The sequence below is a fragment of the Electrona antarctica genome (genome assembly GCF_951216825.1).
Source record: "Electrona antarctica genome assembly, chromosome: 7".
NCBI lineage: Eukaryota > Metazoa > Chordata > Actinopteri > Myctophiformes > Myctophidae > Electrona > Electrona antarctica.
The window spans coordinates 45,797,981-45,815,480 of NC_136812.1; the positions used below are offsets into that span (position 1 = coordinate 45,797,981).

At 44.5% G+C, this 17,500-nt stretch overlaps 1 protein-coding gene across 1 annotated transcript in view; it reads right to left on the bottom strand.

Moving 5' to 3' along the window:
- The window catches only part of LOC306926090 (uncharacterized protein), a 91,732-nt gene that overhangs the window by 35,832 nt on the left and 38,400 nt on the right, over positions 1-17,500 (bottom strand). Inside the window, exon 3 of the mRNA XM_079505348.1 lies at positions 1,000-1,082. Within this exon, the coding sequence (XP_079361474.1) occupies positions 1,000-1,082 (83 nt within the window). The remainder of the gene's footprint in view (positions 1-999; positions 1,083-17,500) is intronic.

The following is a 17,500-nucleotide window of genomic DNA, read 5'->3' on the forward strand; positions in this document are numbered from 1 at the left end:
AGATAGATAGTTTATTTGTCTCGATCATGGTTTATCCAGCATTATTACATACAGAAAAAGGGATTGATATGATACAATTGACCGAAAAGGAAAGGGCTGAAGCCGAGGCTTCTTATGCCCACCTTTTTGATTGGTGCTACCAATGCTGACCACTAGGGGGACGGATCAAGCAGTGGTGTGAGTCTGAGTCAGTTTGTCTGTGAGAGGAGAGAGAGAGAGAGAGAGAGAGAGAGAGAGCTAGAGAGAGAGAAAGGTAAAGATCTACAAGCTCACAAAACTCACAAGGGGATCTGTTGTAACAGCCATGCCAATACAATGGTGGAAGGATTTCAGAGGAATAGCTGTCTGTCTGTCTGTCTGTCTGTCTGTCTGTCTGTCTGTCTGTCTGTCTGTCTGTCTGTCTGTCCGTCCCTGTGAGCTGCGAGTGTCAACCACGTTGATCCAAATAATGTGACATGTCGTGGAGCTTGTAGATCTGTTATATTTCTGAAGCAGAAACCATGGAATACGGTTGTGTATATGATAGGAAACTCAAGATAAACGTAACAACAAACTCAGGTAAACAAACGCCTGTAATGTACCATCACCCCAGGGGGGATGGTACATTACGGGCATTTACAGGCGATTATGAATGCTAAACTTGAGGTTTGTGGGCAAATCTAGTGCCCATAATTGACCGTTAACCGTTAACTCTTTTAACCCAGTGAGCCCAGTGAGAGGTGTGAATTTATTTTCTTCCTTCATCACGTTACCATGTCGATAGTGCGTGTGCGTGTGTGTGTGCGTGCGTGCGTGACCTGACTCCTCCTCAGTGTGTTAACTCCTCACAATAATCGCCTGGCCCTGCAGTTCACACTGTTTTTGTCCCGGGGTCGAAGGTCAAATGCCCCTGCTTGACCTCATGGCTCTGGGCCTGTTAGCCAGAAGCTCAGAGCTCCAGCAAACTGTGTGTGTGTGTGTGTGTGTGTGTGTGTGTGTGTGTGTGTGTGTGCGCGTTACCTTTCTGTGGCCCTGCGTGCCATTGGCAGGGTGTCTTGTGGAATCCTGCCTCCTCTCTGCAACATGAGGAACGGACAGCTGACCTACACACACATGCAAAAGCACACACACACACACACACACACACACACACACACACACACACACACACACACACACACACAGTACATTTATTTGTTAAGATTTGTTTCTTGCGTTACCTAAACCAGTCGTTCCCAAACTTTTTTGTGTCAAGGACCCCCAAATTGACACAAATTAGCCCGCGGACCCCCCCACATTTGAAAAGGTATGCCAGGGACCCCCATAAGAGAAGATGTGTACGGCTCAGTGACTCTCAACCCGTTTAATTTCAAGGACCCCCAATTTGACATGCATATTAGTCTACGGACCCCCCATTTAATGGCATTACTATCTCTGGGACCCTCAATTTATATTGTAAAATCTATGTTAACCAAATGGACCCTGACGGCCATTTGGTTCTATTTGTACAAACTATCATTTAGCTGGGGACCCCCTGAAACTCCCTCAAGGACCCCTGGGGTACAAACTATCATTTAGCTGGGGACCCCCTGGAACTCCCTCTAGGACCCCTGGGGTACAAACTATCATTTAGCTGGGGACCCCCTGAAACTCCCTCAAGGACCCCTGGGGTACAAACTATCATTTAGCTGGGGACCCCCTGAAACTCCCTCGAGGACCCCTGGGGGTCCCCGGACCCCACTTTGGGAACCACTGACCTAAATGATATGCAAATATATGGAATAACAGACATACTATATGCATAATTCTCCAAAACCCCAATTATTACCTATTTTTCTTGTTCTTTTGTGTTGTTTTCTTTTTCTTTTCCCCCTTTTCTCCCCAATTTAGTCATCCTTTCATCCCTCCATTTTCAGGCAGTGACCCCCAAAATAATCACATGTGAACGGGAGTCCCCCCCCCCCCCCCCCTCCCCTACAAGCACAGGCATTACATTTAGTTTGACAGATAAACATTGTGAAAATAGCAGATCTACAAGCCGACAGTGCCTCGGGTTGCGAGGCGTTTTCAAAATCTTTGCCTCTTTCCGATATTATTTGCCAATTAAGCCAATGTTCAACTACTAAGCAATTTCATTGAATTAAGCGAGTTTGTTGATTACTTTTGATTACTTTTTGACTTTTAAAGTCCTTAAATACTTCACTGTCATCTGGGGATCTCCCAAACAATCATGTGGTACAGGCGCACGTACGCACACACGCACACGAGTGAATGACAAAGGACCTATAATATCCTCTGAGGTCATCTCCGCCTCCTCTCGGCCTGTCCTATTAGACAGATCAATACTAAGTCAACCAATCATGGCGGGAGACAGGAGGCTGAATGACAGGGGGATGACCCAACAATGGCGCGGGGGGGGAGCCAATTAGAACATGATAGAAGGAGCTTAATGATGAGTGACTCAGCCTCATAGTCACATATAGCACAGTCAGTCAGTCAGTCACACATCAGTCAAAGCTCACATATGAGCTTTGACATGTCACCGATAGACATATAGACCACAAGCTGTCTCGGTTCAAAACACCATGGCCAAAATGGCCGGTCAGAAAGTGGCAGCGCCGAGGTGAGTGAACTCAGCACTGAGAGCCGAGCTAACCGCAGACTAGTTTGAGACGCTGCCGCGCATGGAGAACGTTTTCGCACTCTCATAGCCAACTGGAAACACACTGCAAAAAAGGTTCTTTCCCCGAACCATCAGATACTGTACATGAATGAACTGATAAGAACCAGAGCCAAACAGGGCAAAGGAAAACGCTAAGCAACCCCCCCCCCCCCCCCCCTTTACCTTTCTAAACTATGTTTTGCTGTATGGAACATACTGTAAGCTTTACCCAACTTTGCGACTACAGGGAAAACATACACGTACGTATATGTTACTCCTTTTTTTCTTTTACTCATTGTTTGCTCTTTCTTGCACTAATTGCACTAATTCTATGCCTTTGTTTGCTGTGCTTGCTGTGATTGTCGTGTGATGTTATCTATGCTGCTGCATTGTCTGAAGGAAGCCAAACTAAAATGTACTGTACCTGTACACAATTAGATAACAATAAACACTAAAGTACAATCTTGAATCTTGAACGTTGAGCAGTCTTACAATAGTGGTTCCCAAACATTTTAGGTTGAGAGTTGAGACCCAAAAGAGAGATTAGACGTTTGCCCGTGACCCAAACTAGAGAAATCTATACAGAGATCTACAAGCGCACAATGCGTCGCTTGTGGGCTGGTAGATTTCACTACTTAATTATTATGTTTTTTTTTGTTTGTTTGTTTGTCTTTAGTTTGTTTTAACTAGAGGTGCCCGTGGGGCCTCTACGGTGGTGCCTGTTGAGCACTGGCCTACTTTTTTAATGTATGAAAAGAAAATGGGAGGTTTACTCGAGTTTTGACCCATACAAATTGGTCTGTGAAAAAAAAATATATATACACTACACTGATGATGAGATTATATGAATCTTAGATTATCTCCTATGTCCAAAACTGTTAGTTTTAAGCATTCAAATTCTAAAGTGTGGCAAAATCTACAAGCTCGGATCTGCTACTTCTGCTACTTTTCTGTGACGCTGTACTAAAAACAACACAACTAGTTAGAACATGGAGATAAGATGTTTTTTTTTTCCTGACAGCAATGTTATTAGACAGAGCAGTTGTCAGACTGCTGATATACACCAACACAAGCAACACTAATTACACTCTGTCACCCTGTGAAGACCCATTAGACACACATGCATGCAGTGCATTAAACAAAGACGCACAGATTAAACAAAGGAGCACAGATTAAACAAGGGTACACTACACACAGGCCTACATAATAATGGCATACACTTACATACACAGACTGAAAAAAATGCATGCATGAAAGCATGCATACATGCTCTCACACATGCATGCATTGCACGCACGCACGCACGCACGTGCACACGCACACGCACACACACACACACACACACACACACACACACACACACACACACACACACACACACACCCCATCAGAACATATCTTCATCTATCTCTGTCTCATCTACATGGGAGGCAGCAGAGGGAGGTGGTGGAGGGAGAAAGGTCACCACATTCAAGGAGTCCATCATTCTGAAGTGTCACAGAGGAGAGGAGAGGAGAGGAGAGGAGAGGAGAGGAGAGGAGAGGAGAGGAGAGGAGAGGAGAGGAGAGGATGAAGTGAGCGTGTGTGTGTGTGTGTGTGTGTGTGTGTGTGTGTGTGTGTGTGTGTGTGTGTGTGTGTGTGTGCGCATGTGCATGCAGCTTTGTTTTAAAATGTGGTCAGCCGCCAAAAGTACTGTAGATGACAACACGGTTAACGACACATTCTGTCTTAATGATGGCACGCCGATGCGCACGCACGCACGCACGCACGCACGTACGCACGCACGCACGCACGCACGCACGCACGCACGCACACACGCACACACGCACACACGCACGCGGTAAACATCCTTTTAATAGCACCAAGCAGAGTGCGTGTGCGTTTGGCTCCATCTGTCTCTCGGTGGCCGTGTTCATCTTCAGAGGGCCTGGCAGGCATGCTGATGTATGGGGGTCCACGGACCCCTGGGAGCCCGTCTTCTTCCCTTTGTATTGCACTTGTCCTCTGTTGTTGTTGGTGTGCGTGTGTGTGAGCGTGTGTGTGCGCGCGTGTGTGTGTGTGTGTGTGTGTCATCATGTCATGTTGTGAGCCACACACCACGGCGACGGCAAAGAGGCCGTGCATCTTCCCGTGGCACTCGACCAGCTCCTCGTTTTCTCAAAGGAATATAACCCATCAACTCTTCACTTCACCGCCAGAGATATAAAACATCGCCTAGAGCTGCCCTCGCCAGCCATTTAGAGCGTTTTGTTTTACTAACATTTTGACTAACCGAACCGAACATGCTTGGGTATACCCTTTACAATAATTCAATTTCGGTTCTCCCTACCGGTTCCCACAGACACGCGCAATTTATTTATTTATTTTCTTCTTTTTTAGACGCACCGAGAACGGGGTGCACACGCAGATCCGACACACCAAAGGTCCGAAGCGTGGGGACATGCGATGCGAAAATGCGATGACATGCGCTGCTCCCGTGCTTGCGGTTATGGTTAGGTTAGGGATTGAGGTTTCGGATAGTATGTCGGAACTAAAGCCTGTACCTCCGGGAACACAGCTGACCTACAAGCCTATACACCGCGTTGCATCAGCGATGCGTTGTGGGCTTGGAGATCGGCTGAGGCGGAGCTATATAGTTGTAGTGGGAACCTTAACTCATAATCAAAGTGTAATGAAGTCGAAGTCCAGAACCAAATAAAGGGTTAAAAGTGTTGGTAACACAATCACGGGTTTAATCAAGAGCGCTCCTGGAGAATGCCATCCACACGAATGTATCATGACATCTCCCAATCACAGGTTGACACCCTCTCTTATACAGCTCGAGAGTTCTCAAAATAACAAACACATGGTTGGAAAAGAACAGGACACTCATTTAACACATGACTTTATATGGTCTTTTCCAGTCTGCTAGAATTCACACAAATAGGCTTTTGACTGCTGGTAACAGGTGGAAGATGGCCTCCTGTTCTACCTCTGTGAGCAAGAAAGGTTACATGGATTGAAATGTCATTTTCCCATTACAATCCCCCCTCTGGCCATTTCTCATGGCCATTTGACAGTATGACATTTTAAGCACTTCAAATTTATTTATCTGACAACAAGTCTAGGCGAAAACCTTATTAATTCTTCATTTTTCTATGTAAGGAAATTCCTAAACGGCCCCCATGAGAGGTTTGTTTTGTTTGTTTTGTTTTCTCTCTACTTTTTTGAGCGACCACCATTCCGGCCTGAAGTCAGATAATTACAATGTATTTTCTTTTTACACAATAACAGGGGAAACACTTTGAATCAGTTACCATGAGTCTGTTAACTTACATTTTCTCATTTTAACTTTAAATAAAATCACCTCACATCTATAGAGAAATATACCAATAAAGTTTTAGGCACATCTATAATTAATTTAAACAGATAAAATTAAACACATCTAGCATTGAATTAGACAGATAAACTTAAACACATCTAGAATTAATTTTAGAACAATGAAATTAAACACATCTAGAATTAAATTAGAAAGATAAACTTAAACACATCTAGAATTAATTTTTAGAACACTGAATTTAAACACATCTAGAATTAAATTTTTAGAACTATGAATTTAAACACATCTAGAATTAAATTAGAATTAAACTTAAACACATCTAGAATAAATTTTTAGAACAATGAATTTAACCACATCTAGAATTAAATTAGAATTAAACTTAAACACATCTAGAATAAATTTTTAGAACAATGAATTTAAACACATCTAGAATTAAATTAGAATTAACCCCAAACCATTATCCCCCATCAGAAACACCACCCACATCCCCACTTCTCCTATAGTTTAAACAATATTACTAATATTACCCATTGTTGCCTTACCGGTTGGATTATTACCTCAGGTGCTGGTCCAACAATTTTTGACATTACTGCTCGAATGCAAGTTGAAATGCAAACAAACACTAAAAGTAATACCATCACCGTCATGACAATCAAAATCAGTGTACGTGTCCAAGTGTTTCCAATCCCTCCAAACCAATCCTCAAACAGCCCCCAGAATAGCCCCCCATGATTTTTGTGCAACTCCTGCACCCCCATCTGGGTATCATTGTGGAGTCTAGCGATTGCTTGTGAGGGATCGGAAACATAGCTACAACATTCTGTACCAATTACCTTGCATGCCCCACCTTTACTTGCAAGCATAACATCCAAAACCATCCTATTCTGTAAGGTAATAATCTTTATTTCATTCACTTCAAGTGCCAAAGCTGACACGGCTGTGTCGGAGTCATTCATGTGTTTCTCTAAGACAGTTGACAGGGCTTCAAGTTCGTTCTGTGTATTGTAGACTCCGTAATTAGGGATTATTACACCTAGGATTTTCTGCCACCAATTTAGTGTACGTTTTTTACGAGTCGTTTTCCTCATGTGCTCAGAGTATAAAGTTTGGATTTCTGTCATATTTACTTTTCTAATCATTGGGATAACGCGGGCCAAATAACACAGCCCTTGGCTATTTGAAGGGAGATGCGTGTACGCTTTTCCCCCACACACAGCATAAACTTTTTCTGGTAAGTAGGATGGGCGACTAAGATTTGTTATCATTATAGTTTCACTTTCACAAGAACTTTCACCTACAGGTACATTAATTTTGTTGATCTGTCCCGTAAAACAGTACTTTACATTTGCTGCCTGCAGAATGGGCATAATTTTACATGCAGATGAAGACCGGAAGATAGCTTTAGTTTGTACGTGCTTCTGACAATCATAAGGCTGACATGTCATCTTTCCAGATATTTGAGGTGTCTTTCCTCTAGGGTCAAATAGTATTTCAGAATAGCAATTAAGGAAGGGTCTAGACTTCATTTGTATACATGCAACTAAATCCGGATTTTGTATAGTACAATTTGTTTGACCATGGATTGTTTCAACCTTGAATAAAAACTCCCCAGTCTCGTTTCCCACAGTCCCAGATTTTCTCACAGTCCCAGATTGTAATGCCCCCACCCGTAATATCACAGTTTTATTGAATCCCAGGGGTAACTTCTCTCTATTCACCCCCGCTGCTATGAACTCAAGCACTTTTGCATATTGACTCCATGGGTTAACCGTTATAAACACTCCTATTTGTCTGTATCGGCTTCCAGGATTAAGCCCCAGATTCTTTCCCTTATGGCACTCGTGATCCCATAGTACGTGGTCATCACTCAACCCTTGCCAATCATACTGTAGCCATTCATCTCTTGTCAGTGGGATACTCATCCACAATGGTGCAGTCGTACTAGTTGGTAAATGTTGACAAATCCAACAATTTGTGTAATTCATCTGTACCGCGAAACTCAGCGTCATTGACATGGCCAAGTTAGGGTGATGGATGTCCCGCCGGACTCTGTCTTTCACTGACCCTGAAAATTGGGGTTTTGGTTTCGGTCCTGGATCCTCCCCCCTCGTCCACACCCACACTGCCAGGCACAGAGTGAGACCAGCTGCCATCATGATCCAGGAGACCTTGGAAGGGTTATTCTTGGATGTATATATGGGTGTCATTGTTTTCTTTCCTCCAATATACTCACGACGCAGGCACATACTGGTCAGTGTGGGGTAGTGGATGGGTGTCGATCGAATCGTCTGCAGTGAGAGGCGTGAATCCAGGTATCCCTCTCAGCAACTTTCACTGCCGTTGGTGTGATGAGAAGAACTTGGTAGGGGCCTAGCCAGCGCGGTTGATACCAGTACTGCCGGCGTAGGTCCTTCACCACCACCCACTCGCCTGGCTCCAGGTTGTGCAACTGCCCTGCCTTGGGGTCCGGTAGCGCTGCCTTCACCTTTGGATAAATATCCCTTAGGACTTTGTTAAGTGCGAGACAATATTTAATCATCTCGTCGTCAATATTCATTAATGTCATTCTACTCTGTGGGAAAGGCATGTTAGTCATTCTCATTGGTCTGCCCATTAAAATTTCATAAGGGGACAGACCAAGTGTCGCATGTGTACGTCCTCTCATGTACATTAAGGCCAGAGGAAGCAGCTGTACCCATGTCAGATTTGTTTCAGCCATCAATTTAGTCAATTTATTCTTCAAAGTCTGGTTAGCCCGCTCCACTGGGGCGGCTGATTTTGGATGATAAGAACAATGCCTCTTTAAATCAAATTGAAGGTTTTCTGCAAGACTCTGGATCACTTTGTTTACAAAATGAGAACCATTATCCGAACCCAATTTACTACAAAGCCCCCATCTTGGAAAAATATGCCGTAATAGGATATCGGCCACTGTTTTGGCACTCTCATCGCGACATGGGTAACATTCCACCCATCTCGACCACATGTCCACAATAACTAGAGCATATTTGTAACGCTGACATGGGTTCAATGTGATGAAATCCATCATAAGATATTCAAAAGGCCCATCCGGTTTTGGTTGGGCCGACATTGGCACAACTAGGCCTCGTCCGATATTATATGTCATGCAAATTACACATTTTGAACAAAACCGGTCAGCGTAGGTTGTAAACCCTGGGGCAAACCAGTATTTGTTTACAAGGTCAGTCATCTTAGTTTTAGATGAGTGATCTTGTCCATGTGAGATTTTAGCCAAATAAGGGAACACGTTTCTTGGCATGGCTGGGAGACCTGAAGGGTCCACCCAGATGCCAGTGTCTGTGTCAAGTGTGCACTTTTTCTTCCATAGTGCTTTTTCTCGTGCGTCCGCTCCTGTCTGTAACAAAGAGACATCATTAATAGAAAAAGGGTCCACTTGAGCTGGGAGCACTGCCATTTGTAGCACAGTTGCAACTGGGGATACGGCGGTGGCCTTGGCAATCTTATCAGCAAATGCATTCCCCCGTGATACAGGGTCTAATGCTCGAGTGTGAGCTTGGCACTTACAAACAGCTATTGTTTTAGGTAACATAATAGCTGCTAACAAATTCTTTACCAACACGTGGTGTGCAATAGGCTTGCCTGAAGATGTAAGGAACCCTCTGTGCTCCCATATTGCATGGAAATCATGACAGACACTAAAACAATATTTACTGTCTGTGTAGATGGTCACCGTCTTACCTGCCGCGAGGACACATGCCCTAGTCAACGCAAATAATTCTGCAGCCTGACTTGATAAGTGTGTTGGTAGTTTAGCACTTTCAATGATTGAGGTGTCTGAACAAACAGCATAGGCCACTAGTGGCACTCCGGTGTCTTTACACCGCTGTGCTGAACCGTCCACATACCAGATTATGTCGGAATTTGGCAACTCACTGTCTGTCAGATCTATTCTTGGCTTTGACATGACATCCACTAATTGTATGCATGCATGCGGTTCTCCATCATCATCTGTAGGAAGGAGATTAGCAGGGTTAAGGACTGTACATCTTTTCAAAGTGACATGAGCCATGGTTAATAACACATTCTGGTAGTGTAAAAGGCGTGCCGGTGTCAAATGTGCAGTTCGTGCCTGCGAGATCAATGCATGTACTGCATGTGAGACATGGACAGTTAAAGGATGCATTGCCACTATGTCAGCTGTTGCTAAGACAGCTGTGGTGGCGGCTTCGACAGCCCTGAGGCATGGGACTAACCCTCTGGCCACACTATCTAAACGTTTGGAATAATAACCCACTGGCCGTTGCCTGTCACCATGAGTCTGTGTCAATACTGCAGACATGAAACCCTCTCTTTCTGCAACAAACAAATGGAAAGGTTTGTCATAATTAGGCAGACCAAGACATGGGGATTTAGTTAAAGCCTGCTTAAGGACTGTCAGGGCACCTATTGCCTCAGTTGTCCATTCTAGGTGGTCTGACATAGCTAATTTTTTCCCACCATAGATCAAAGCGGACAATGGTTCTGTTATTTCCGCGAAGTCCTGAATCCACGGCCTGCAGTAGCCAGCAACACCTAGGAGTGACATCAGCTGCTGCTTATTTGTTGCTTGAGGAATGGCTAAAATAGCACTCACCCTGTCTGGCCCTAAACTGCGTCCATCTGGTGTGATAATGTGACCTAGGTATTTGACCTCTTGTTTCACAATTTGCAGTTTATCTTTAGAAACTCGGTGTCCGTTCTCAGCAAGGAACTGTAACAGGGCGATGGTGTCCCCTTCACACGCTATTTTTGAATTACTGCATAAAAGCAAATCATCCACATATCCTATTAAAATGCTTCCATTCGGAGGCACAAAAGCCTCAAGATTAGTTGACATTGCCTCTGAAAATAGTGTTGGACTAGCCGAATAACCTTGTGGCATCACGGTCCACGTCCATTTTTTACCCTTGAAAGTAAACGCAAACCAAAATTGGCTATCTGGATGGACTTTCAAACTGAAATAAGCATTCGCCAAATCACACACCGTAAAATAACATGCAGTCGCTGGGACCTGTGACATTATAGTCACCACATTTGGAACCACTGGGGCTGGTGCGTACACCGCCTCATTAATTATGCGTAAATCTTGGACAAATCTCCATGCCCCAGACGCTTTCCTAATCGGAAGGATGGGACTATTGCAGGGAGAACTTGGACATTCTATGATCGCTCCCCTAGCAACCAAGGAGGCGTGTACTTCTGCTATCCCAATTTCTGCCTCTTTACTTAAAGGGTACTGGGCCTTATACGGCCTAAATGTTGATTTAGGAGAGACAATAACGGGCTTTGCGTTTTTTATACAACCTATGTCATACTTGTCTTTTGCCCACAAAATGTCTGGCACCTGTGCAAGTAATGAGGATGTCTGCTCTGGGGTGTTATCTAACACCAATAGTTTACACAACTGCTCCTGTGACTCCGTGCTGGTTGATGTCCTAATCATCATGCAATCTACATTTAAAAGGGTAGAATATGTCTTTTTGCTAGGTGAAAAGAATGTCTCTGTGTTGACCTGCTGCCAATCTTGAGCCTGGACCACTAATTGTAGCCATGGGCCTATCTCACCCCACTCCCCTTGTGTTTTCCCTAGGGGTATGTGTGCGATTTTCCCTGTATAATACAACATCTGTGTTTCCGTTAAATCTAGAGGTATAGCACTAAACTGCCTGTTTGTGTATATTCTTCCTAAGTGTATGTCATCTTGATTCTTGTTATTGAACCAGAAATTCTCATAAGTCAAATCTCTTGTGAATGGTGATACATGAGCAATGCAGCTCCATAGTGCCGGCTTGGTGAAACCTTCAGGTATCATACTGTGCAACTTTCTAGACAAGTCTCCATCAGAAAGGTCCCAGCAATAATGCCAGTCTGTGGGCTTACCCTTTGTGACGGATAAATTGTAGAGTCCCAGTGCTGGACAGGATAACAGTATGCCGTCACTGGAACAATCCAATTTAACACCAAATCTGCAAAGTAAATCACGCCCCATCAAATTAACAGGGCATACAGTGGATGACAGAAATTTATGCTCTATTTTAATGTCGCCATGTACGACTGGTAATGGGTTCGTTACTGCTTCTATACACGGCTCACCAGAGGCACCAATCGTAGTCATTGATTTACAGGAAAGGGATGCATTAGGCATCTCCTCCCTTCTTATTACTGACACACTGGCACCAGTGTCAACAAGAAAAGAAATAGACTCACCATTCACAAGAAGATTCAGGACTGGGGCCTCATCTGGGGTTACTGAAACTTGCATGAACTGACTGACCTTAGTTTCTACCTCTCTAGTTACCCCTTCAGCCATTCCTCCCGTATCCTATAGGCGACTCGGATTGGTGACTGTCACATTGTCACCTGGACCATATTGCCACTGGCCCCGACCCTCATGGTCCCATTGGCGTCGGTCTCCGTTGTCTCTCTGTTGTCTGTTCCCATTTTCTCCTTGTTGCCTGTTCCCGTGGTTCCCCTGCTGTCCTTCTCCGTGGTCCCTCTGGCGTTTGTTGCTCCTCCTTGTGTCCCCATCGTCATTCGAGCTGTGCCACCCAATCTGTGGATATGGGGCCTGTGTGTCCCTGCTCGCATTTCCATCAGGCCCCCCCCTCTGTGAAGAGCCGGCACCTGGCTCGTCACACTGATCTGTGCGGCGCAACCATGCTCTCCTATTTATAGGGCAGTCTCTTTCCATATGGCCATCTTCAGCACAGTAGAAGCAGAAGAAGTCTTGCCGGCCCCTCTGGCTCCTGCTACCCCCTCTCCCTTCGCTCCATTTCCGGGCCTTGCCAGTCTTCTGCTGAGTCTGTTGTCCCACCTGTTGTCCATAAAACATCAATTGAGCTAACTCCAACTTCTTCTTCCTCCCTTCGTCCTGTGATAATGCGTACCGCTCGGCATGCTGGGCGTGAGTCCACACCTCTGCTAGGGGTCTGGTCTCCCAGCCGATGCAGGAAATCATCACGCGATTATTAATTGAGGGGAGTAGGCCATTTATCAGTGCAGTCTTTAGCAAGTCATTGTAGGCTGCATTGTCTTGTGCAACCCCACAGTATTTCTGGAAGCAATCCTCCATTCGATTTCTGTAAGTGTCACAGGCCTCATCCAAAAGCTGCTTTGTACTGTGTATTTTTGGCCAATCTGTCCGCACAGGGAAGGCCTGTCTCACTCTGTGAAAAAGGCCACCTTGATTTTGCAACTGTCCCGTGACGAGATCATTTCGGACCCCATTCACGTCAAAATCCCCCCGGAGACGCTGCCACTTCAAACCAAAGTTCTTGCGGAATATGGATTCCAATTCTCTCGCTGACGGCTCATACATGTCAATCAAGTCCAATATTGCTGTGCACCATTGTTCCACATCGACCCTGGGATTGGGTAATTCTCGGACTATGTCATTAAATTCATCTGGAGTCCAGTTCCGTTGGACTTGTACCATATCAGAATAGGCTGCTATGTCGGCCTGGTCTGCTCCCGGCCCTGGCCTAGGATGAGGGTTTGGGTACGGGATCAAAGGTAGCAACTGCTGTCGCTTCGTGTCACTGCGAAGTGTCATTTTTTCCTCCTGCCCAAGAGAAAGTCCTTCCACCTTTCTCTCAAGCTGCAATAAGTCCTGCTGTAGCTTGCCCATCTGTCCTCCCTTCTCGTGAATGTCGGCACCAGGAAGCTCCAATAAGTCTGCTGTTACCTTCTCCCCCACCCCAAGGTGACCCCCCACAGCTCCCCCGACCCCTTCATCGTCCAGTCCAAGCACAGGGTCAGGCCTGACAGCTGCATTGTCCGCTAGCAGGCCAGCTGCCGCATACAAGTCCCCTGCTGGGTTAGGGGGAGGTTGTGGTGCCAATGCTGGGGGTTCTTCTTGTTGTTGTAGTTGAAGTGGTGGCAGGCCTTGCATGGCTAGAAGATGCGGTGGGACAACTGCTTGCACGCCCTCCTGCTGTGCTGGTGGTTGGGCACAGGCATACGGTGGGGGCTGAAGGGTGTCTTGTCTAGTATTCTTTAATCTTTTACGTCTGCCCTGTTCCTCACACTCATCTTTATATAATAAAGCTTTTGTTTGCCTACTCTCTCTGCATTCAGCCTCCCTTTCCCATTTTCTGAACCCATCCCAGTCTATGTATTTTCTTTTTTTCCCTGTCGTTCTCTCATACTGCTCTAAGGACTCCCTACATTCTCTTAATTTAGAGGTACTTAAAGTCCCCATAAGTGGGAACTTTCCTTCAGTTAATCTGTGCCATAAAATGATCTGCTCCAGGATCCCCACTCCCCATTTGGCCACCATAAATTCTGCTGACCCTGACAGCGTCTGAGACACCCCACCTTGCTGGTTGCCCATTGCTCCGTAGACTCAGGGAAAAACACAAAAGAGAAAAGAAACAGAAATTAGAGCAGAGTCAACCACTACCTCATAAAGTCCTAGGCTCACACTGAGTACATTTGTGTTTTCACACTTAATTCTTTCTTCTTTTCCACAATTGTCACACGTGGAATCACAGATATTTGCAGCCCTAGGGACTTGCAGTACTAATTACAGATTTGTTTGTTCAGCCGTGGCTTGCTACAGGATGACCTCGTTCATACCATGCATGTCTCAGGCATACGTCACCCTTTACAAATCCTATTGTTCAGTCTCACACACATAAACACACTTCCCCAAATCTATGTATACATACGTCCCCCCTTTTTTTTTTTTTTTTTTCAGCACATATATACACAATACAGGATACCCGTACGAAGCCTATACTCTTTCAACGTGAACGAGATGTTACATCGGCATGTCGATTATCGATATTAAATAATGTTCAACTTAAACTATACTTCTTAAACTATACACTTCTTAAACTATACATATTAAATTATGTTCAACTTAAACTATACTTCTTAAACTATACACTTCTTAAACTATACGACCAACACTTTTAAATATTGACGAGGGACTGTCACCACTCGGAGTATTTACCATACACTTTTAAATATTGACGAGGGACTGTTACCACTCGGAGTATTTACCACACACTTTTAAATATTGACGAGGGACTGTTACCACTCGGAGTATTTACCACACACTTTTAAGACGAGGGACTGTCACCACTCGAGTATTCACATTTACCAAAAACTAATCATCCTATTTTACGGATTGTATCACAACACTTTCTTACCTTAAAAGACGTGGTCACCTGCCCATCCAACACCTCCAAGTCCACGGAACGGCACGTCACTGCGTTTGAGTAGCGCGTATTTGCCTTGCTGCAGCTGATTCAATGAAAAAAGAGTGTGCGGACGGACAGAATGACACGACCCTGCTCACAGCGCCATAAATGTAGTGGGAACCTTAACTCATAATCAAAGTGTAATGAAGTCGAAGTCCAGAACCAAATAAAGGGTTAAAAGTGTTGGTAACACAATCACGGGTTTAATCAAGAGCGCTCCTGGAGAATGCCATCCACACGAATGTATCATGACATCTCCCAATCACAGGTTGACACCCTCTCTTATACAGCTCGAGAGTTCTCAAAATAACAAACACATGGTTGGAAAAGAACAGGACACTCATTTAACACATGACTTTATATGGTCTTTTCCAGTCTGCTAGAATTCACACAAATAGGCTTTTGACTGCTGGTAACAGGTGGAAGATGGCCTCCTGTTCTACCTCTGTGAGCAAGAAAGGTTACATGGATTGAAATGTCATTTTCCCATTACAGGCGGAGCTATATAGTTCTCTGAGTTTGCATTTTGTCGAGGAGTGTAGAGACACGTTGTGCCTCATGGCGGACAGTGACAGAGAGGAGAGAGAAAGGGTGGTGTCGTGTCGTGCACAACACAGACACAGAGTCACAGACACAGACAGTGGATTACCTCTTGTAGTCTTAACTGTTCCAATTAAATAACTCTGAGTCCTTAATGTAGCAAGCAGCTTCCATCTACAACACGCTGTGATCATGACGTGTAGCAGTCTAATTCATCCACACACACACCAATGTGGATACAGAATTGACATCTTCTCCTCTTTCCAGCTGTGGCTTATTGCTCGTTTATTGCTTACTTTGTTAAAGTTTAACAAAGTACGCTGAGCAACAGAGAGTAGTGTAAGGTTTTAAGTCCCTACAGAGGTTAAAGCAAATCAAAACAACTGAAGCAGTGATTTGATATGAGGTCGTTTTTGCCTATATCATTGAAAGGCAATAGACTAGAGTGCCAAGGTAAATATCTCACCTTATAGAGAGATGACTTCCGCACACCCGGTAGGTAATTTGGAGCAGGTGCGATGATGACGAGGCATACAATGTAGAAGAAAGGAGGGACACCTGCACACCTGCGACCTTCCTCAAGCCTGAGGAAGGTCGCAAGACCGAAACGTTGCTTCTTATCAATAAATGCTCTGAACATAGCAAGTGGCGGTGTACGGGTGTCCCTCCTTTCTTCTACAAATATCTCACCTTGAAAACAATGTCATGTTACTGCTGTGTCTAAATGGGAAAACCTTATTTATTTTAAGCTTTTAGTCGAAATAAGAAAATAATGTTGCATTAAGGATAAGACTTTGTTGGTTGATCATCTTCCAGTGTCAAGTACAAATGATACAACAATACAAGGAAACTGTTACAGAGAGGTGATCAAAGGGAAAAGGCTGAAGCTAAAAGCTCATTTACAACCAAACATGATTTATGTTACTCAATGTACTGTAGTTATCAGATTCACGATACATAAATCAAAGAAAACTATATTGTGTTTGTTAACACTATTTTTGCTGGGGAATTCTTAAAAATAAAGTAGATTTTACTCTGAAAAGCCCCTCCCTTCCGTCCCCCCCCCCAAAACCGGGAGGCACAATCTTCCGTTCGGACCTTCTAAAGTCTCTCTAGAAGCGTTTATATTCCAAACGAGCCATTCTAATGAAGCCATAACAAGGAAGTGATCTATGCGCGGAAGTACACTGCAGAAGGAAAGGCCAACCAAAAAAAAGAAAGAAAAAAAAACATCAATAAAAAAAGACCTAAGGATGCCTATATGTCCTTAGCACCCTGTGGTTTTGATTCCCAGGACGTCTATACACGTCGTATAGCAAAACAAAGTCTTAAATGTATAACGTGTCTTTTTCAACAAATTGTTTTGTCATTATGGCGCAGCATTCCCTGTCACTGACTGTCAGCCCCTAGTGGGAGGGAGTACACCAGGATGTGGCTCCTCTCTCCGATACACATGAAGTCACCATGTTTCTGCTTCTCTTCACCCGACAGCCATTCCTTTCACTGGGAGGAACAGAACGCACGCAGAGGGACACTCTCGGGTTGCTCAAAGTGTGCCGTGGCGTTCTAGGGTGCCTTGATAATAGTCCAGGGGTGATAGATATAGTATGATATAGTACTTTATTGTCAGTTCACACTGAGCAGCCAAGTATGTAGAACACATATACACACACACATTTGACATAGCACAAAGAACAAACCAATATTACATACATAAAGACATGAAGACAAGAGCAATGTCCACCGCCTAGATTACCCATGGCTATAGTACAA